The sequence below is a fragment of the Sinocyclocheilus rhinocerous genome, unplaced genomic scaffold, assembly GCF_001515625.1.
Source record: "Sinocyclocheilus rhinocerous isolate Xijiao unplaced genomic scaffold, SAMN03320098_v1.1 scaffold2517, whole genome shotgun sequence".
NCBI classification, from domain to species: Eukaryota; Metazoa; Chordata; class Actinopteri; order Cypriniformes; family Cyprinidae; genus Sinocyclocheilus; species Sinocyclocheilus rhinocerous.
In genome coordinates this window covers 131,706-153,967 of record NW_015641065.1, presented here as the reverse complement: position 1 = coordinate 153,967, position 22,262 = coordinate 131,706, and the positions used below count along the sequence as shown (strand labels likewise).

General features: G+C 37.2%; 1 protein-coding gene across 5 annotated transcripts in view; it reads right to left on the bottom strand.

Moving 5' to 3' along the window:
• Positions 1–22,262, bottom strand: part of LOC107754571 (mitogen-activated protein kinase kinase kinase kinase 4) — a 91,932-nt gene that overhangs the window by 6,989 nt on the left and 62,681 nt on the right. The window contains exons 16-30 of one of the 5 annotated variants that reach the window (XM_016571060.1): positions 21,255–21,491; positions 17,532–17,635; positions 17,276–17,415; positions 14,548–14,645; positions 12,957–13,129; positions 12,743–12,863; positions 12,225–12,458; positions 9,018–9,135; positions 7,972–8,127; positions 7,717–7,860; positions 7,486–7,620; positions 7,295–7,395; positions 6,202–6,351; positions 5,876–6,035; positions 4,115–4,254 (exon numbers count right to left, since the gene is read on the bottom strand). In XM_016571060.1, coding sequence (XP_016426546.1) covers positions 4,115–4,254; positions 5,876–6,035; positions 6,202–6,351; positions 7,295–7,395; positions 7,486–7,620; positions 7,717–7,860; positions 7,972–8,127; positions 9,018–9,135; positions 12,225–12,458; positions 12,743–12,863; positions 12,957–13,129; positions 14,548–14,645; positions 17,276–17,415; positions 17,532–17,635; positions 21,255–21,491 — 2,211 coding nt within the window. The remainder of the gene's footprint in view (positions 1–4,114; positions 4,255–5,875; positions 6,036–6,201; positions 6,352–7,294; positions 7,396–7,485; positions 7,621–7,716; positions 7,861–7,971; positions 8,128–9,017; positions 9,136–12,224; positions 12,459–12,742; positions 12,864–12,956; positions 13,130–14,547; positions 14,646–17,275; positions 17,416–17,531; positions 17,636–21,254; positions 21,492–22,262) is intronic. The other 4 variants (XM_016571061.1, XM_016571062.1, XM_016571063.1 and 1 more) reach the window with 4 other exon arrangements.

The following is a 22,262-nucleotide window of genomic DNA, read 5'->3' as shown; positions in this document are numbered from 1 at the left end:
TTTACACACCAGAGGCTTTTAAATGAATTGTGAAACTAAAATATGCGTGTTAGAGAATGTACAAATGGTTAACATTGTGTCATATCAGTCAGAAAAGCAGTTCTGGGCTTTTTTTAAATTTTTTTTAGCTAACTTAGTTGTTATTCTTGGCTGAATAACTCTCGAAGGTTTTAAAATCCCTTTAAAATTAAATATGTACACAGTTTGGATTAAATGAAAGTATAGTCAAATTTAATTAGCATGTTTTTGTGATTTGCTTTGGTACTGAAATTGGTACCGAGAACCGTGGATTTTCACTGGTATTGGTACCAAATACTGAAATTTTGGTACCGTGACAACACTAGTTAGTATAGTTCACTCCAAAACAAATCATATAAATGTAACGGTATTCAGAACAGAACAAGAATGAAATAAAAATATATGAACCTAATGAAATCAAAACAAATTGAAACTGAAAGTACCAGGCGTTAATTGGGCTCACGTACCTCTCATTCGGCACAAATCCTAATGTTTCCATATTTGCAATGTATTTGAATGAAACTATTATTTATAATGTAGAGGCTTTACTTCATGCGCGCTCGTATATCGACAGAAATATCTTCTTCACATGAGCAAAAATGTGCTTGGCATACAAAGTGGACCAGTTACAGTCGTGGTCAGAATTATTGGCACCCTTGGTAAATATGATCAAAGAAGGCTGTGAAAATAAATCTGCATTGTTAATCATTTTGATCTGTTATTTAAAAAAATTCACAAATATCTAACCTTTCATTGAACTAAAACAATTGAAAATGGGGGAAAATCTCATTATGAAATAAATGTTTTTCTCAAATACACGTTGGACAATTATTGGCACCCCTAGACATTCTTATGTGTAAAATATCTGTGAAGTATATTATTCCCATTCATAGTTACAATTTTGAGCATACCAGGGTGATTATGAACATGAAATTATCCAGCCATGGCTTCCTGTTTCACAGGAATATAAAAAGGAGGGGAAAAAAGGCCAAATTCCCTTAATCATCCATCACAATGAGAAAAACCAAAGAATATATTTCTGATGTGCAGCAAAAGATAATTGAGCTTGGCTCTCCAGTGTTTGTACTGTTTTTGTTTGTTTTTCCTGTTTTTTGTTTCTCAAACATGATCGGTTTTACCAGGAATGAACTGCTGAACATTCGGCAGAACACCCCACAAAATCTTCTACCGGATTTCGATTATTCGGACGGTTTGCTGAACGTTGTAGTTGGTGAGCAGCGGCGCTGATCAAGCGATTCAGGACGCGCAGACGGGGGAAGTGAGCCGGCGTGCTCGTGAAGCTCAGGCAGCGCGGATTTCGAATGCCGTTGCCTAGCATCCATCTGGCGAATCTCCACTCTCTACCCAACAAAACGAACGAACTTCTTCTGCTCTCCAGGACAAACAAGGATTTTTCAAACTCTGCTGCTCTGTGTTTCACGGAAACCTGGCTGAAAGACGCCATTCCGGACAGCGCGTTGAGTCTCCCGGGCTTTCAGCTGTTCAGAGCGGATCGCGACGCAGAATCTATTTTATTTTGATAATGAACAGACTGCGATGTCAAGTTTGAGTTGCGAATATGTGGGGTGTGTGTGTGTGTGTGTGTGTGTGTGTGTGTGTGTTTGAGAGCGCGTGAGGCGCCGGTGCGATCGAACAGCTGAAACATAAAATACATAATTTTTGGTCATACAGATAAGAGTAAGACATAATTCGAAAGCACAAAGTGTTTACTTTTATTTTTGCACACTCAAAATAACAACAGAACATTTGTGATTGTGTGAAATAAAGGATGCACGTTTAATTAAAACTGTTACTTAAGTCAGATATTTTTCGCATATTTATACTATGATTGAATTTTATTTTTATGAAAACAAATTTTGTTATTTTTAATGTATCTTAGATATACATTTTCCTAAAATCATCCTGGCAACCCATTTTTGACCCAGGGTTTGAAGCTGTGCCCTAGTTAGGTTAATGCAGAAACTTGTGAACGATGCTCTCTTATAATTGTGGCATCACCGTTTAGTGACGTCATTGAATGTTCCGGGAAAACTTAAGTTGTATTTTCAGTGTCGGTCACAGCGCCTTTTAATTGCTGTTTTGGATCCGGCAATTATTCATTTACGAATTAAGCACTGGAGGCAAGTACCACGGCCATGGATTAGGCCATGATCCTGGATTCTTGCTGAACCAAAATCAGAGCGTAACAATTGCTGTGCCTCGCTGTGTTCTGCTCACAGCGAAGGTAAAATGTTCTATGGTGCGGCTAAATGGTGCTGAATATTGGGATCATAATACCTAGTCCTATCATGCAAACTAAAAAAAAGATGTATATTTAATAAATGTTTTAATAAATGTAATAAATATATTTGATAAATGCAAGTTTCTATTTATCCATTTCAACTTTCTATTTATCAAAGAATCCTGAAAAATAAAACGTATCACCATTTCCACACAAAACATGAAGCAGCACAACTGTTTTAAACTGATGATAATCAGAAATGTTTCTTGAGCATCAAATCAAATTGTAATGATTTCTGAAAAATCATGTGATACTGAAAACTGGAGTAATAATGCAGAAAATTCTGCTTTGCATCACAGGAATAAATTACATTTGATAATATATTAAAATAGAAAACTTTTTTTAATGATATGTATTAATATTTCACAATATTGCTGTTTTTACTTTATTTTTGATAAAATAAATGCAGCCTTGGAAGAGATTTATTTCAAAATCATTAATAATTGTAATGTTTCCAAACTTTTGGCAGGTACTTTAATAATAAAAACTCTATTAATAGTTTTATTATATTGTATTATATTAATTATTATTATATATTGTCATTTTATTATTATTAAATGCTGCTTTTTATTTTTACAGGACAATAGTTGGTATTTAATGTGAAAAAAGTCAATAAGTGCCGGGGTCATGGTCAAATTTTACGTGACCACATTTATGGTCACATGAGGCCAGGCTCAGTACCTCCTTCATGCTCTTGAGACTGTGCAGGGAGACAGACCAAACCTCAATGCGACAGCACGTCATCCTGTATGAAGCAGGACTACCTGTGCAACCTGACTGGGTTGCAGGTACTGCCCCATGCTATAAGTACTGACCCTAATAAAACACAAAACTAGAGAAATCTGTCAGGAAGGTTAAGGAGAAAGCAATTGTCTGTGCTGGTCACTACCTGCAAAATCATTCCCTTTTTGGGGGTTGTTTAGCCGTTACCTCTTTTGTGCACTTGTCACTTTGATTTGCACCAAAGCAGGTGAAACTGATTCACAATCACTTACAGTTCCTAACTGGAAAGAATGATATCCCTGAAGTTTAACTGACTTGGTGTTATAGTGGAACTGTGATTATTAAGTGGTTAATTTTTTGAGCAGTGTATTACTTAGTACTTAAATGTACAATTACGCTGTAACAAGAATACCATAAAATAAAGTGTAACCCAAAAAATAAACAAATATAAACACCTTTGGTGATATGGCATCTTTTAAGCACTAAATGTGGAGTGCACAAAACACCAATAAGAATGTAGAACATCTATTGAATTAATTACTTTAATTAAATTGTTCAAATCAGCCAATTACATGACAGAAGATCATTTCAGCCAGCAGCATTGTTTCTTTCAAATACTGGTTCGAATGACAATGTTTTTTAATGGCCAAAGATGATATCTTTCAAAAAGTCTGGGTGAAGCATCAGTTTGGCTAAAAGTGTGAAATTCATTTGATGAAAAAAAAAAACTTTTTTTTAAAATGAAATTTTAGTGAAATGCTCTGTGGTATAAAAAGGCTGAGCCACAAATAATCTTTATCTGCCAGTTTGAGTGAGCTGTAAATTTTCCATTACAGTCTATTTTTATCTGTCAGGAAAATAATGTAACACTTGCTATTTTAATGTGACATTGGTATAACAGGAATATCTGTGGCAGACATTCTTCTCTTTCTGCACTCCATGTAAAACAGACAAATCATACAGGTTTGGAATGACATGAAAGTGAGTAGGATGCTGCCTTTTTTTTTTTGGTTCCATAAGGTATGCCATAATCTTTTTATTTTTTTGCTGAATTCTGTGTGGATGTCTAACCTTGTCATTTCTTTCACAGAGAAACTTCAACCGTTGTGCCCTCTTGTGCATGAACACACCATCCAGGTGACCAGTCTCCACAGAACGGATCTCAATAGCTTTCTCCCCCCAGCCCATGATCTGGTTCGATCTGATGTAAGCTACAAAAAAATGCAGAGTTCAATTAACTGATATATTCCTGACATAATCAAAATCAGATAAAGAAAACAAACACACACACACACACACACACACATCAGATGTTTGTTTCGCTATCTTAGTGAGGACATTGCATGGACTTTCATTAACTTTCTATCAGGTTAATGATATTTTCATCATTATCATCTAAACCAACCCCTACCCCTAAACTTACCCATCACAGAAACATATGCAGAATGCTAGATTTAAATAAAAACATCTTTTGGCTGATTTATAAGCCTTTTTAACTAGTGAGGACCAGTAAAATGTCCACACTAGTGGGTTGTCAAAGTATTTCACAACATGAGGACATTTGGTCCTCACAAGTATAGATAAAACACACACACATATACAGTGGTGAGCTGCCGTCAAACTGGCAACTATTAAAAATAAACCATCCACTTGTTCCTGATGCTGGGATCCTTCTGAAGGCTGTACAGAGATGCAAGACTTAATTTAAATTTAAACAAGACACGTTGAAAACGCAAACGTTACTCTTCCATTTGTCCTGTTGTCAGCAGACTCAAGCATTTAGATTATGTCAGAAACTGTGAACAGAACAGGTATCTGTATGCTGTCACAACTCATTGATTCAATGTTTCAGATGGAGCAAGTCTCCAGTTAACTAATGAACCAAGAAGTTGGAGAAATATGATTTTGAGTATGCAGAGGATTTGACTGATGGTGTGCAAAGTTACTATTTAAAGAGATAGTTCACCCAAAAATGAAAATTCTGTCATTAATTACTCACCCTCATGTCGTTTCAAACCTGTAAGACCTCCGTTCATCTTCGGAACACAAATTAAGTTATTTTTGATGGAATCTGAGAGCTGTCTGACCCTGCATAGACAGCAATACAACTGAAATGTTCCCAAGTCCAGAAACATAGCAAGGAGATCTGTAAAATAATCCACGTGACATCAGTGGTTCATCCGCAATTATACGAAGATACGAGAATAATTTTTGTGCAAAAAAAAAAAAGACTTTATTCAACAATTCGTCTCCTCCGCATCACCCTGGTGCCATTTTGGAGAATATCCACTGGACGTAAACAACATATGCTGTTCTGTGTCAGCTGCGTCACTGTTTGCGTCCAGCGGATATTCTCCAAAATGGCACCAGGGTGATGCGGAGGAGACGAATTGTTGAATAAAGTCTTTTTTTTTTTTGCAAAAAAATTATTCTCGTAGCTTCGTAAAATTACGGTTGAACCACTGATGTCACATGGATTATTTTACAGATCTCCTTTCTATGTTTTTGGACTACGTTTGAACATTTCAGTTGTATTGCTGTCTATGCAGGGTCAGACAGCTCTCAGATTCCATCAAAAATATCTTAATTTGTGTTCCGAAGATGAACGAAGGTCTTACGGGTTTGAAACGACATGAGGGTGAGTAATTAATGACAGAATTTTCATTTTTGGGTGAACTAACCCTTTAATATTTCATTAGGGTAGCTGTACTCAAGCAAATTATTCATGTACTTCATCCACCACTGGACTCTTGTTTTCCACTAGGGAAAACAAAGAACATGTATTCTGTAATCTGAAGTGGAATATAAACCCTCCACAAAAATTCAACTTACCCACAGAGGTGGGCATCTCACCCCACTGCAGCACCACGTCTTTGGTGATCCTTCCATAAGTGTTTACATACACGCCTTCATCCTCATAGCACACCAACAGCTCAATGCCTTCTGTGTTTGGGAGGATGATGATGGCGTGGGTTTGGATATTTGTTTGAATCTGAGAAAAAGAAAAAGTGCAAAGTATTTGATTAAAATGATTACAGCAAGTATGATCTGTCCTTAAACTAATTTAAAACAGTAAAGATCACAATGTTAAAAGCTGGAATTAAAAAAGAGCATCTGACAAAATTTAATTCAGTAGTCAAAGTCCTAAAAGAGCTTACATGTGTGGGAAGGTAGATGTCATAAACTGCCCCTGAATCCACATCTACAGCATGAAAACCAGAGCAGGAGCCATAGATGACCTTTAATCTTTGACCCTCTTCCACAGTCAGATCAACTAAGAGAGGCTTGTGGACCAGGTCTCCAAATGACTACGAAACAAGATGGTAATGTCAGTTAAGAGACAACCACCACTCAGATTTTCAAAAACTTTACATTTGACTAAAACCTGCAATTCAATGTCAAGTCACCTTTATTTCTATAGCGCTTTATACAGTCAAACCAAAAATTATTCAGACACCAGATATCATTTTTGACATTTTTTTTACTAGTGAGTGCAGGACACTATAGTTTATTTATGTAAGTGAGGATAGCAAAATAAAGTAAACTGTGACATATTATACCCAAAAATTAATCAGACACTTTGACCTGACCATGTTTTGCTTAAGTGTTATCTGACATCTGAGATGAATTTGTTGTGACACAGTTTAACTCTGAGTTCTTGTAATATTTTATTACCATTTTCTAAACTATAGCGAATAAACTGTGATAATGTGTGAAATGTTGAAGGTGTCTGAATAAATTTTGGTTTGACTGTACAATACAGATTGTTTGTTGAAAGCATCTTCACAGAAATAAACAGTGTTAGTGTTGTAAAACTCTTCAATTATGAAATGGCAGCAGTGTCAATGGTGCAATGTTATCAGTTATAAAAATAAATTAAATTGTAAAGCAGCTCTAAAAAGACAATAATATTGTTATTCAGCTAAATACGGTTATCCGATAGTGTCAGTGGTGTATTACTGAATATTAATTGTTTGTCAAACCCTAACTAAACAAGCCAAAGAAACCCAAACTCCATCATCAGGTGACGGAAATGGACAAAAAACCTCAAGAGAAACTAGGCTCAGTTGGGGAACCAGTTCTAAATGAACGAACAATGTGAATTATAGTGCTGCATCACAAGTCAGATTTGTGGATTGACATTATTCCAAAATTTTGCATCCAGTACCTTCAGTGTGAAGAGAAGTATACATTGAAGCTGAATTAGGTGGGAAAATGGTGTGATTTGAGTATGTCGGGTATTGCACTCACCTTAAAGGCCATAAACTTGTGGTACGGCTTTGGTGCCCAAGCATACACTTCCACTAAACTTTTCAAGGCAATAACCAAGAACTTGATTCTTTCATATTTAACTAGAAAGTGACAAAAAAAAAGATAAATTTTTATAATTGTATTTTACAGATTCCTGTTGTACTAACCATGCCTGACAGCTGGAAACTTACCGACTTTGTAGTGCACACATCCCTCCAGCTCCCCCACTGTAGTCCAACCCTGTTTCTTTTCCACCTCAGGGTCATTATGCAGAATCTTGTTCCTCAGCCATGACAGATAATAAACTCGCAGTTTGTTCTTCTTTCCTGTAAAAGGGTTGCAAACAGAAAATTCAAATATTCGCTAAAAGAATGAGCAAGAATTTAAACATGCTCTGACAAGTCAGTCATATATTCTTTAACCTGATATTGTCACTAGAATATTAAGGCCTTCAAGAACATCCATTTGTTGAAAACGACGTCTGTTAATAAGTGGATAAACTTTCCCCTGCCCACTTCGATCAAGAAGCATGAGGCCACTTTCAGTTCCTACCAACAGATTTACTCCTACACAAGGAAATAAGAAAAAGAGAGAGTCATGAAAAATTAACAATAAGGTGTTCATTTTCTGTATCCACATGTCCTACTTCCAGTGGGCTATTATTGTGTAGTACATACCCCAAAGTGCAGCACACAGAATCTCCGAGTTGAACCTCTTTTTGTATTTGCGGATTTCTGGTGTGTCACTCTGTGGGCGAGTGTTTACTGGGTTTACATTCACCACAGAGCCCTTACGAGATGGGTCCAGCATACGTCCTTCATTACTAAAGCCTGCCGAGAAAACACACTCATACAATCAGCTTGTGATTTAAATGTATTTAGCTAAAATGTATTAATCAAGAATTTAAATGTATTTCACACATATACAATATATATATATATATATATATATATACACGTACATATATATATATATATATATATGTATTATGAATTTAAATATACATCAAGAAAAAATAAACTGTATTGATTTTTCATAAAACACTGGCTCCAAATGATAAATACATATGATTAGTATTAGGCGATATGACCAAGTAGTTTTATATACTCTTTTCATTAAATAAGATATTATAAGGCTATTTAATATAACAATATATCACAATATAGTTATTTTTGTTATTTTAGCTTTGTTATTAAAAAATAAGAACAAAGATACAAATGAAAAACAGTAAACATGTTTTTCAGGTACAGTAGGTCTATGTAATAGTAGTAGCATTCAAGTAAAACAATAGAGAAACTGAATAATCTGTCGTGGTCCTCACAGGGCAATATACTGGGTTTTGGTCACATGACACTTCATCATTTAACAGCAAAAACTGTGCCTCTCCTTTCTCATTTCCGCTCCACGTGAGACTCGAGTAGTGATGTCTGATTTTTGAACAAAACTTTCTTTTGAACTGGTTCTTTTTAGCTAACTGGATGAACCAATACACCAAATAGGACAGAAACAGTTTGTGGCTCGAGTCACCACTTATCTACAAGTTACTCAATCAAAACTCACTTTTGGACATGCCCTGGGCTTTGTGTATATATATTTGCATACCCCAGTATACTCAATATAGCAAAATTTCTATTGATAGACACATATTGTTGCCACAATAAATATCGTCACATAAGTCTCAGGTCTTGAAGAAATACTTGCCCATGACTTCAGAATGACTTACCCATGTTGTTGAGGGAACTGCCACTGGAAGGGGAAATCTGTAGAAGACGTGGGTCGATAAATGGAGTAAAAGAGGAAGAAGACTTGTGTTTTTGAAGTGTGTTGCTGGCAGACTGTGTCTGAAATAGGACAAAAAATAAGACAAGAAACAGGGTAGAACAATTTAAGGTGATACGTTTGAGCTTCTCAATTAACACGTTGAAACTGGCTACTCACAAAATAAGCTAAAATCTAGTCTCTAAATGATTTTCTTAAAGTCCCTAATATGTCAACTTAACATGAAATGTAATGTAACTAATGTAATTTATGTCAATTCAAAACCAAACAAGATACACTGGGGTAACTAAATGGGAAGTACAGATGGCATAAAAGTTAGGTTAAAGATGAAATAAAGTAAAAGCAAATGACAACAGTTCAGAACGTAAAGAGTCTGGGAAATATTCAGACCCACAAGCATTTGTTTGCTGTTCTTGTCCTTAAAACATTAAATAAGATTTTTAGATCAAACCAGATCTAGACTTATGAGAAAATAACTTTTTACATACTACAGTATATAATGTTATAAAATACCTCTGTGGGCATTTGAGGTACTGCAGGGCTTAAATTCTATGGAATGGTGACGTACGGGAAACGTCACCTCATTTTACGAAGAGTTTCCAAAAACTCTTTCAGAGAATGCTTTCAGTTCAAGGTCAGCCCTTATCTCCTTTCTGGAATTCCTTCGCGAGTTAAATTAGATAAATAGGGGGTTTGGGGGTGGGGCATGTCCTGAAAGTTTGAACTTGTTACAACTTGTTTTATGATGTTTTTAGCACATTACTAGCATGGTTCTAGCATGCGTTAGCATTGCTGCTAGCATGCATGTTTCTAACACCTTTTAAAGGGCTCATGAAGTGAAAAATCAAAATTTCCTTTATCTTTCAACATACAAGTGGTCATTGTACTATAAAAACATCCCATAAATTTCAAAACTCAAAACTTTCTTGTTAGTCCAAAAACAACTTATATTGAAGCCAAGCTACCAAAACGACTCATTTTACAATTTGTCACATTATGATTTCATAGATGAAAGACCGCCTCTGCAGAAGAAGATCAACGCCTACTTATACATCACTACCTCTTTTTGCACATGTAGTAGGTAAATAACGAGAGAGGCAAACACAGGTTTACTCAGCAACCAAATGATAAAGATGGCTCAGAGAATAACAAGATGCTGTGCAGTCTTTGGACTGCCTTCCAATGTGCCTATGAGGAGTTGTAGTGTCCCAAATATTTTATTTATTGTTTTTGGTGCCCAGTTATTGTAATGTTATGTTTCAGTTATGTGTTATAGGCTAATGGCTATGCCTATAACTGAAATTAGCAATTGTTAGCCAATCACAGCAGTAGGCGTTTACTTACAAATCTATAATGCGTCATGCCTATCCAAACAGTGTGTTCTGACGAGGGGGGTCAAAACAGGACAGAAAATAGCCACACACACAGCTTGACACACATGCTCAGGGCAAGTTCTGCAATCCTACTGTATGTGTACAGTATGTACATTGATCACTGCTGTCCAGCTTGTTTGGGGCCAAATTTATTTTTATTTTTGATACATTTGTATTTTTGAAATATATAAAACAATTTATTTTATTTGGATGAATTTGTCTGTTTTTTATCAGATTTACCAATTGTTATAACATCTCTAGTACTTTCCTTAGTTTCAGGTAGCCAAAGCTAAGTTTAAGCTTCTGGTTGCAAAGCAGTTGGAGAGTTTTTGACTGTATCAATAATAATTTAGCACGAATTTGGCTATATTCCCCAACATCAGCTCTCACTATCTTTGATCACAGGCAAGTGATTTCATCCAATTAAGGGGCTACCTACAGCATTTAATCAAATCTTGCTCTTCCAACTTACACCAAAGTCCCTTTCATGGAAAGTCTGTTCACTCGGTGGCCATATTTGCAACTCCAGATAGCTCATCCAAGAGTCTAAATGAATGGGGGAATCCTGAAATCTCAAAAACTGCCCTATGAACTCACAAATAAATTACATATTTCAAATCCGCAACAAAATCTGAAATTAACTGCCCCATGAATGTTGTTTCTTATGCTCAAATAGCATTAAAAAAAGCTTATTTTTCAGGCTAGACCGGCCAATGTGCATGCGCATACGCACTGGCTGGTCTAGCCTCAGGTTTCTATGGGAACCGGAGCTTCTAACGGCCGCTGCAGTGACGCAATCACTTTGCCAGTCAGCGACTGGCTCTTTCATTTAGAAGAAGGGACTATTTTGCGGCCGCCATACTGCGCGTTGCAGTTTCTCCCATTCATAAGTATAGGAGTGAACTGTCTTTGAATTTCTATAGTCATTGCTTACACTCCTTGTGTGCGCGCCATAGATATGTATGGTGTGCACATCCATATTGCCTAGCAACGAACGTGCTTGCAGCGGGATCACGTAATTTACGTGGAAATATTCTAATATCTGATTGGCTGGTAGGTGGCATTTAACTTTGTATAACTCGAGCCGCTATGAACTCTGCAGAAAACTTCCCTCCGTATGTCTTAGCCTTGCCCATTAATTGTATATAGCGGGACAAGTTATCCCTTACTTCTCAGCGTGAGAAATAGAAGGTGTGGTGTGTGAGCATGTGAACTGGTTGAAATGCGTGTGTCTCATGGTGAATGCGTGAGACCTGAGAGCCCTGCGAGCCCTGCGAGTGGACAAATGGTCCGTGTGGCACGGTTCAAATTAGTAGCGCTGTTTCATTCCGCTTTTGGTGCATAAACATTATATCAAACATTTATCAAACTCTTCTTATAGTTTTATCGAGGAAAATTATATCGCGATCGTTTTATTGCTCAGCCATACATCAGAATCTTTAGCAAACCGACTATTTTTCCACTTAAGACAACTGATCTTGTCAACATTCACAGATTCTCTCCGATTACAAATTAGACTTACGAGTTGAAATAAGCTAAAAAAAAATTGCTAGAGACATGCACAGATAAATGTCTGTTGTGCACCATCTGCTGTATGAAAAGCTGATATTCATTTTGCGCTTGCTATGAATTGACCAATGGCTTGTGATTTCTTGCATTTGGTGGGAAGAGGCCTTTATGTGCTACTATGGCCTCAAAAAAACTATGGTTTTGTTAGAAGCAGTCAGAATAGTAGAGCCCACATGAAGCAGCAGAATTCCCGAGGGCAGGGGACATACCTCACTGACTATCAGCATGTCCATGGGAATCTGGGGGGACATAGATGGGCTGCCATGACTGGATGAGGGGGAGGATGAAGGGGAGTGATGGCTCTGCTGGATGAGGTCAGGCAGCAGGTGAATGCAGCCTGCATAGCAGTTTCTCTCCTGGTGACTTTGACTGTGTGAAGGGCTCAAACCTGGACCCAGACTGGGCCCAGGAATGGGACGCAAATGCTTTCTCTCAGCTATGCTCTGGAACCAAGAACAGGGACAGTTCAGTATGAACTCAGCTAAAAAGAGAACGAGGGTCTGAAGGAAGGAATGCTGCATTCTGCAGAAGTTATCAGCTTAAACACTGTATTTGACTCGTTTGTCTTGTCTTGCCCTGCTCTAAAAAAAAAATAGTACACCTTTTTTTTTTTTTTGACAAAACATAAACCCCCCCAAAAATGGAACACATGATGACAAAATATGTGATATGATATGTGATATGTGAAATTGAGATGAATTGAGAAAACTAATTATTTTTACAATACCTGTCTAACGATTAAAGTTACATCTTTGCTAGGTGTGGTGGAGGCTGGATCACTCTCCGATTCATCATGAACAAGCATGGTTTTCACTGACTCGGTTTCACCATTATTCAACTTTGATGAGCTGGAGAGGAAAAACAATTCATCCTTAAAAGATTTGTGGTGTTCTATATGGTTTCCTGAGTAGTGTTTTAATTAATTGGACTGTGTCACATGCCATGTCCTTGAGTCCTCTGCTCCTGAAGTGGATTCATCACCCTGCTCCTGCTCCACCACGTCATCATCTACATCTGAATCTAAATCTTCACTTGATGAGGAGTAATCTGTCACCTTATTATGAGGTCGCACATCTTCCACTGCACGCAGCTCCTTGGCCAGAGCAGTGAGATCCTGGAGGTGTGGGAAAAGTCTACATGTAAGGGTCTTTGTCAACAGCACTCTTAAATTGATTCCTCTCTTTCACACTGAAAAGTTGTATTATTACAATAATAATTTCTAGAGTACTCAGCCAGTCAATAAAATAGTGCAAGGTGGTTGCAATTCTGGAATGTTGATAAGGCATAAATATGCATCACTGTAACAGTAAAAATTTGAAAGAAAAAAATAAAATCAACATCTCTGTCTCTACACAGCAACTTGACATATGCCTTTTACATGTGCCTACTTCTACATCACTGCCTCTTTTTGCACATGCAGTAGGTAAATAACGAGAGAGGCAAACACAGGTTTACTCAGCAACCAAATGATAAAGATGGCTCAGAGGATAACAAGATGCTGTGCAGTCTTTGCACTGCCTTCCTTCTGATCCTAACATTAGAAACGAGTGGATGAACTTTTTTAAATAAAGGTTCAGATTGCGTCAATAAGAACCTGGTCATTTGTTCGGTTCTTTATCCTGCAGATTCTTTTTTAAACAAGACAATTCGACGCAGGATTTTCAGAGAGATTGAAACTAAAAGACGATGTTGTGCTGACCATTTTGGATAAGTCAGAAATGTCGCAACACACAAGTGTGAGTACCAATGTTTTTAATTATGTCACGATTGCTTTGTCTGTTACAGATAGTCTGATATGTTCTGAGTATTTATAAGTTTTTAACCTAAATCACAGCAGCGTCCTTCTATGAACGATGCAGGCTGTCAAAAGAAAAGAAAAGTTGTATTATTACAATAATAATTTGTAGAGTACTCAGCCAGTCAATAACATAGTGCAAGGTGGTTGCAATTCAGGAATGTTGATAAGGCATAAAGATGCATCACTGTAACAGTAAAAACTGTAAATAAAAAAAGGCAGCAAATCAACATCTCAGTGTCTGCACAGCAACTTGACATGTGTCTTGCCAATTAAAAAAAACAACTAAATTTAAAAAAGCTTTCAATTAAACTTGGAAAGAAAAAAAAAACACTTTCATAAGGAATGGTGTTCACTTGAACAGAAAATGTACAGCTATTCAAAAAGATCCAAGTGCAGTAAAATCAAATATCACAATACAATATGTGCAGAAAGCAAAAACGTCATCCAACTCACTACTTCTACCTAGTTTAAATTGTCAGAGGGATTGACTGATTAATGGTGAAGAACACCATGGACAACCCATAACATTCAAAAACCTCAAATAAAGCAAAAGGAGTAAAGAAAGAGAGATCTACACCCAGAGTAAAAATGTTCAGTGTGAATGTATCTATCATTAAGTTCAATAGAAACTGTCAATAGAAACAATATAAATCTGTCTGAATATGAGGCCTTTTTGTCATATCTGTGCACCAACAAATCAGATGATTTGACATTAAAGGACAACAATTACTTACAGCATGTCTAGTTGGTCTTACAAAGTCTTTCTTCTTTTCTGACTTCTTCCCAGCAATCTCTGGCAGCTGCATTGGTGAGCCCTCAGACTTCGAAGAGGCTGCAGAGAGAGTGATAATGCACAAGAGTCATTTTCAGGTAGATGGGTGGGACACGTCCAGATCAATTTTTGCCAAAGCCGGTTTGATCCCCACAGCTTGTTGAAAAAGCTCATGTCAGAGATGTGTCTTATACAAAGTTTTGATTTCATTTGGGTCATTCAGTGTCAAATCAACCAAATTCCAGAAACAAATTCCACTATTTTGTTGAGGTGGGTCAAAATGGAAATTTTCATCTGGGATTCAGAGCCAAATTACAAGGAGGTAAAAATGACTTCAGAAAGATGGCAGCATTATGTTGTTTTCAGAGAGAAATTGGTTGGTCTATTAGTAAAATCGGTTGAATTTAATAATCTTTGTTGCATTATATGCCAATGGTGACCATTCAAAAATAGGAAAAAAAGCACTTTTAAATTTTTCTCCAAAGTTTGCATGTCTGTAACTCAAGTATAACTAACAAAACTATATTGTGTGTCTGATTGGTCCAGACGCTACAAAGTATTAAAGATATCTTAATGCCCTTTTAGATTTTGGGTTTTAACAAACGTTTCTTTTGGTATCTTCATTTTTAAGGCCCTATATGGTTCAGTTCTAGAGATATAGGGCTCTCAATATGGCTCCAGGAGTCAGTGGTAAAAAAAAAATCAAATGTGAGTCACTTTGCATACACCCGATTCTTTTTTCTTTTAAAGAGAAATGTCTGAAGAACAAATAATGTTGAGACTAGAAATGTATCATGTTTCCCTCGATCAAAACAATTGCATAGCTCATACCTGTCTCAGTGCTATATATATTATTTTTCCAAAGTTTGCGTGCCTGTAACTCAAGAAGTATTAAAGATATCTCAGTATGATTTTACATTCTGGTTCTTAAACTTTTCTTTTGGAATCATAATTTCAAAGGCCCTATATGGTTCAATCCCAGAGATATGGGGATCTCAATGCAGCTTCATGTCCAAATTGTTGAAGTCAGAAGTCAGTAGTCAAAAACCAAATGATGGTCACTTTGTATGCAGCTGATATTTACTGTATTTAAAGAGAAAAGTTTGAAGAATAAATAATGTTGAAACTAGACTTGTAACTTGTTTCCCTTTATCAAAACAATTGCATAGAACAGTGGTCGGCAACAGGCGGCCCGCTGGCCCGCCAGCAATAATATCTGGCAGCATGACAGCAACAGTTACTCACAATCACTTCGTCTTTTGTGGTTTTGCCTTCAAAATAAAAGTATGAGAACGTTTTTGCAACGTTTTATTTTGAGATGAATTGAGAGCTTTTAATTCGAAAAGTTCTGAATAACATTCAAGAGTCTGTGGCTCGCTAGACACACCTCTAAAATAGCCATCATGAAATGTGTGGTATGAAAACACTAACAGTGAACCATGAAACCATGAAATTCAGTAACTACGTTCAAAATACATTTTGGCTATTACACAGGACTTAACATAGGACTTAAACGACGAGGCAGCCGTTTTCCTTTGCCCACAATAACTCTAACTAATGCCCGCTAACTTAAAAACAAGATGTCTGAACTTGTAGCACTAATGAGATATAATAGAGACTTCAAGAGAACGAACTTGCTTTGCATTACTGAAACATGGCTAACGGAGGAGATTGATGACATAAACCTCGAGGGATATTCGTTCATTCGCCTGGACCGTGACAGCCAGAAATCATTTAAAAGCATCGGAGGAGGACTATGTATATTTGTCAACGACAGCTGGGCAACCAATGCTACGGTACGTGGAACCTACTGTTCAGTCGACTACGAATTATTCCTATTTCAGAACTCAAAACATCCTTGCTGAAACTGCTTTTATTGGAACAAAGCTGTCAAAACGACTCACTTTCAACTTCCGGGTTATTACATAATAGAAATGAATACATGAGCAAAAGACTGCCTGCACAGCACATCATGCACATATATTTTGTTAGTGTTCGAAGATGAGTAGTTTTTGAGAAGGTATATTGGTCTATTATTACCAGTATTTTTACTCTTCGTATTCCCAAGTCATTTGAAGTTCTATATTCGGGGGATACACCTGATGGGGTTTAAGATATTATTGTTAACAAGTAAAAAGGCTGTGACCCAGAAATTGTACAAAGAGGATCCAAATATCTATCTATGACTGTCTACACTGCACAATGAAACTCTTATTTACATTGTGTTTGCAGTGTGTTAGTTATGATCAAAGCATTTGTGAGAGTGCAAAAATTGAGTTGCAGTGGTGAGACTGAAAAAAAAAAAAAGATGGCTCACTCACAACAGCACTTTCGTGCACGGTGTCGTGCACTTTCGTGCACGGTGCCTAACTGCATTCATGCGCTCAATAGACATGACTGTGATCGGCTACAATGCTCAGAGCTGCAACCTTTGATGCAGCGGCAGTAGTTCAAAATATAATGCTATAAAATATTTTATATATATTTTATAAAAATATAATAATTTTTTTCATGATTAGTTAATCTCAGCAGCTCTAATAGTGTAATATAGTAAAAGTTTTCAAAAGTGTTATTCATAATTATTTCACAGTGGCCCTCCAGGGACAGGTTTGGACACCCCTTCTAAAGAGTGTTGAATTAGTTTGAATGTCAGTGTGTTAATAAAACAATAAATAAATAAAAATACTCACAACGGACCCTGAACTTCTCCCCTGAGCTGGCCTGTGATCCAGTCTGAGAGCTGGAGTTACTGGAGCCAGACGAACTCCCACTACCTGGTCTAGATGAGAGCTGTTCAACCCGCTCCCACAGCAGCCGTGGCTCCATGTTACTAAGAGGAAGAGAGGTCAAAAGACAAAATTACTGACATTTTCCTGAGAAATATAAACTTTTACATGTAATGTCAGAGGTGAATATTCTACATATAAATTATGTTAAAGATCACACATTCCAGCATTCCTCTGTCCAGCTTGGTTGTTATGCAGCCCAGTTTGTAGTGGAGAATCTCGACGGGACAACACAGGAGATCTGGATACTGTTCTTACTGGCACCTTGCAGGAAAGTAAGAAGAGGATCTTGTCAATATTAAATACATTATTATATTACATTTTATTTTAAAGCAACTAGCACAAATTATTACTTGTATAGAAACAAGTAGCACTATAAGAGATCAAGCAGTATTAAAAAGTGGAGAAAATGTGGTTTGTTTATTTTTAACACCATGCCAGATTCTGTGGCTATTTTAATGGCAAGAAAATTTTATGGTAAAACTAAATCAGGTTTTTACAATCTAATTTTTGTTAAAAATTCTAAAACTATATTTGGTTTCCAGTAGTGCTGTCAATTGATAAAAAAAATAAATAAATAATAATAATAATTAATTGCACATTTTTCTGAAATTAATCGAGATTAATCCCACCTAACAAAGTTTTTAAATATACTTTTATATTTCAATAATTTCACATTCAATCTTCAAATTAAAGTTGAAACAACATACAGTATATTTTTAATATTTGTTTTTATGACTGAAGGCGAGTATCACTGATACCAATACTACTACTGTCTCTATGAAATTGTTTTTTCCCCCTAATATTTAACTATAGACCAGAGCCATTCAACATTACAGTATAATTGAGAGCTATCATTTTAAACATTACTTTAAAAAACTTTTAAAAACAACTTCTAATTTAAGTGAACTTAAAACAATCATTACATAAACCCATTATAATAAATGTCATATTTAGCTACCTCTGCCCTTTAGCAGGTAAGAAATATACAGAAATTGAATAGTTATCAAACACTAAATTCTAAATTAAATAGAGATGAATCTTTAAAGGTACAAAAGTTATTGATCTCCTCTTTTTATTTTTTGTTCTTTGAATAACAGACATCACAGCAGCTGTGTTATTAGGTTATTTTGGCTGCTTTAAGAGCTGCTGCTGCTGAACATGATGTGGAACTGACACGCATCGTATTTTCTCACTACTCATTACCTTTTCTGACGCACTTCAAGTCTTAAAGTCTCTGCTAATGAGCTGACGAGTTGAATAGGGTGTGTTAGATGAAGGAGACGGTGCTCCAGGACACTTTTGAAAACCACTTACATGCAGTTTTAAGGCAGCTTTAATTGCCTTTTTAGTAACTTCATGATTTAACTGAAGACATAACTACGATATTGCATGCTTGTAGTTTTTTTTGCGCTTTAATACGAAATGATATAGGCTACAGTGCACGCCGCTGCATTTGTGCGTGCAATTGAAGAGCACGTGCTATGAGCACAGTATAACGGCTGACAGGACAGGAAAATTTGTTTTTACTGACATATGGCCTGACATCTCATCTGACTGCAGTTCACTGTTGTTCTACTGAAGCTCCCTCGTCACGTGTACCTTTTCCACACTTGTTTGACTAGTTGGAGTGTGCGTCTGAAAAGTCTCCCATTTGATGTGGTTGTAAACATGTTCTGCATCTAAATAAACGCAATTCTTGTCAAGAAAAAAAAAAAGAGACAGAAGCAGCAGCTGTGAGTGGTGTGGCCAACCTTAGCTCCGACCCCGCATTAATTGCTATTAATATTTTAAACGTGTCAAACTGAAATAATTAATCGCATGTGTTAACGCGTTAATTTTGACACCCCTACTTTCCAGATTTCATGGTAAACAGACCATGAAAGTAAAAAGTTTTTTTTTTTCACATAAAAACATTAATCATGCACATACGGTCACATTAAATATGGTCAATGGCAGATCAACCACACTTGCTTGACTCATGAGAACAAACCTCATTTGTTCTAGCGGACACTAAAACTTGCTTGTGTGACCTTCGAGAATAAACCTTGGTGGCTCTTGTGCGTCAAGCAAACACATTTGAGCCTCCATTATTATTATACTGTCTATGTGAATAAAAGTGTAAATAAAATGTGTTCATCATACAAAGTGATCATGTCTTTTAAGTAGACTTGGATTAAAGCACTCGATTCATATTCATTCTTCTATGATGTCTTTAGGAACTTTTTGAAGCTTGAAAGTTTTGGTTGAATTGACTTTGAATGGAGAGACAGAAATGTCTCAGGTTTCATTAAAATTAGGGATGCTCCGATCGATCGGCTGGAGATCGGTATCGGCCGATAATCATATTTTATGACTCGATCGGTACTCACCAACTTGGCCGATCTCAGGAACCGATCGCAATTTGATGACGTCAATGCGTGACGACGTACATGCTGCGTGGGGACATGAATGATTTGGCGCCGCAGTCATGTCATCGACGGTGTGGCAATGCTATGACGTTTCGAGAAACAATGAAAAATTCGCTGTTTGTCATGTATGTTTTTGCATGATTCATCTACACAGCAGATTGTTGCATGATGATATGATGAATGGATGGTTAAAGATGAAATGAAAATGACATCGGAAATTTTCTAAAGATAGGCTTCCTTCAGAAATAGTTTTGATTTTTAAACGTGCAGTACGTGCTCATGTTTATTCAACGAAGCCTTTTGAAAAATCAGTCAGTTTTGATATTGTGGTGAGCACCAAAAAATAAATAAATGTATGGGAAACACATACCACAGCACAACCCCCTGAGCCCAACTTCAGTCTACTCATCACCTTAACTTTAACTGCGTTTGTAGCCGGCGCCATAGCCAGACTGATAAACAAACAAAGACCGGAAGTTAACTTCGGGCCAGGCGTGTGCGCCCGATGAAACAGTCTATATAAAGCTTGAAGCATCAGAATCGGCATCGGTATCGGCCGATCACCATGACAAGAAATCAGTACTCAGTATTGGCTGCAAAAATCCTGATCGGAGCATCCCTAATTAAAATATCTTCATTTGACTTTTGAAAAGAAAAAAAAAATCTTATGGGTATGGAATGACATGAAGGTGAGTAACTGATCACATAATTTTCATTTTTTGGGGTGAACTATCCATTTAAACAAGATTTTAGCCTATACAATTCCAGAGTTATGGGTGAAAACATAAATGTACTCATAGTGCTACTTAGTATCAGACAGATGTCTCTAAAAATTAATCAATGGTCCCTTTTCTTACCCTCGGGGGCACCTCTTCATCAAGGGTCTGCTCAGGGGCCTCGTGGCCCCTGGATTGAGAAAGACGTTGAGAGTGGTCAGGGTATGAAGGGTGCACTGGGTGGTGCTGGTGAGAGGAGTCCTGAGAGCGAAGATGAAGCTGTGCAAAACTAGGAACAGGATCACTGAAGGACTGGGAGTGAGACACAGGGGGTACAGATGAGCTGCTCTTTAGAGCAGCTAACAAAGACCGGAAGTTAACTTCGGGCCAGGCGTGTGCGCCCGATGAAACAGTCTATATAAAGCTTGAAGCATCAGAATCGGCATCGGTATCGGCCGATCACCATGACAAGAAATCAGTACTCAGTATTGGCTGCAAAAATCCTGATCGGAGCATCCCTAATTAAAATATCTTCATTTGACTTTTGAAAAGAAAAAAAAAATCTTATGGGTATGGAATGACATGAAGGTGAGTAACTGATCACATAATTTTCATTTTTTGGGGTGAACTATCCATTTAAACAAGATTTTAGCCTATACAATTCCAGAGTTATGGGTGAAAACATAAATGTACTCATAGTGCTACTTAGTATCAGACAGATGTCTCTAAAAATTAATCAATGGTCCCTTTTCTTACCCTCGGGGGCACCTCTTCATCAAGGGTCTGCTCAGGGGCCTCGTGGCCCCTGGATTGAGAAAGACGTTGAGAGTGGTCAGGGTATGAAGGGTGCACTGGGTGGTGCTGGTGAGAGGAGTCCTGAGAGCGAAGATGAAGCTGTGCAAAACTAGGAACAGGATCACTGAAGGACTGGGAGTGAGACACAGGGGGTACAGATGAGTTGCTCTTTAGAGCAGCTAAGTGAGACCACTGGACCTTTCGGGGAGGGGGAGAGAACAACAGGAAAGAGTGACATGGAGGGTAGACACACTAAGTAATCAAGGAGTAAACAAGACGGATGATAAGGATGATGCAGACTGTGAAAGATGAGAGAGACTATTAATTCACAGATGACAGCAGGGTTATGTCACCCAGAAGCTTTGAGCAGTTCAGTTTCATTCACATGGTTTGTTCACATGTCATGACATGTCTTGTCATGAGTCTTATGCTGCGTTCCAGACAACTCGAAATTCAGATTTTTCCCACTTTCTACTTTGAAAAAACATCTGGAACACCACTTAAAGGGGTCATCGGATGCCCATTTTCCACAAGTTGATATGATTCTTCAGGGTCTTAATGAAAATTCTGTAACATAGTTTGGTTAAAATTTCTCAATGGTAGTGCAGGGCTTGACGCTTACTTTTCTTTTTAGGAGCACTTGTGAAAATTTAAAAATTTAGGAGCACGTTCAAAATTTTAGGAGCACCTTCTAATCAATAATCCAAAATGTTATCAAAAAGTAGCCTTCCCATTACGAGGTAATATTTGACTCCTCTAACTTTATTAAAAGTATGTCATCTTTTGTACGCAGTAGTTTTCAGTCGCAAATGCGACTGAAATGGTTGCACTGTCGAGCCCTGTAGTGTAAAACAGCACCCTTTTTACCCTGTCAAAAACAGCTTTTTTCAGAGCAAGTCGTTTTATAGCATTTTCCTTTAAATGCAAATGAGCTCTGCTGACCCCGCCCCTCTCTTCCGAGCCGCTCTC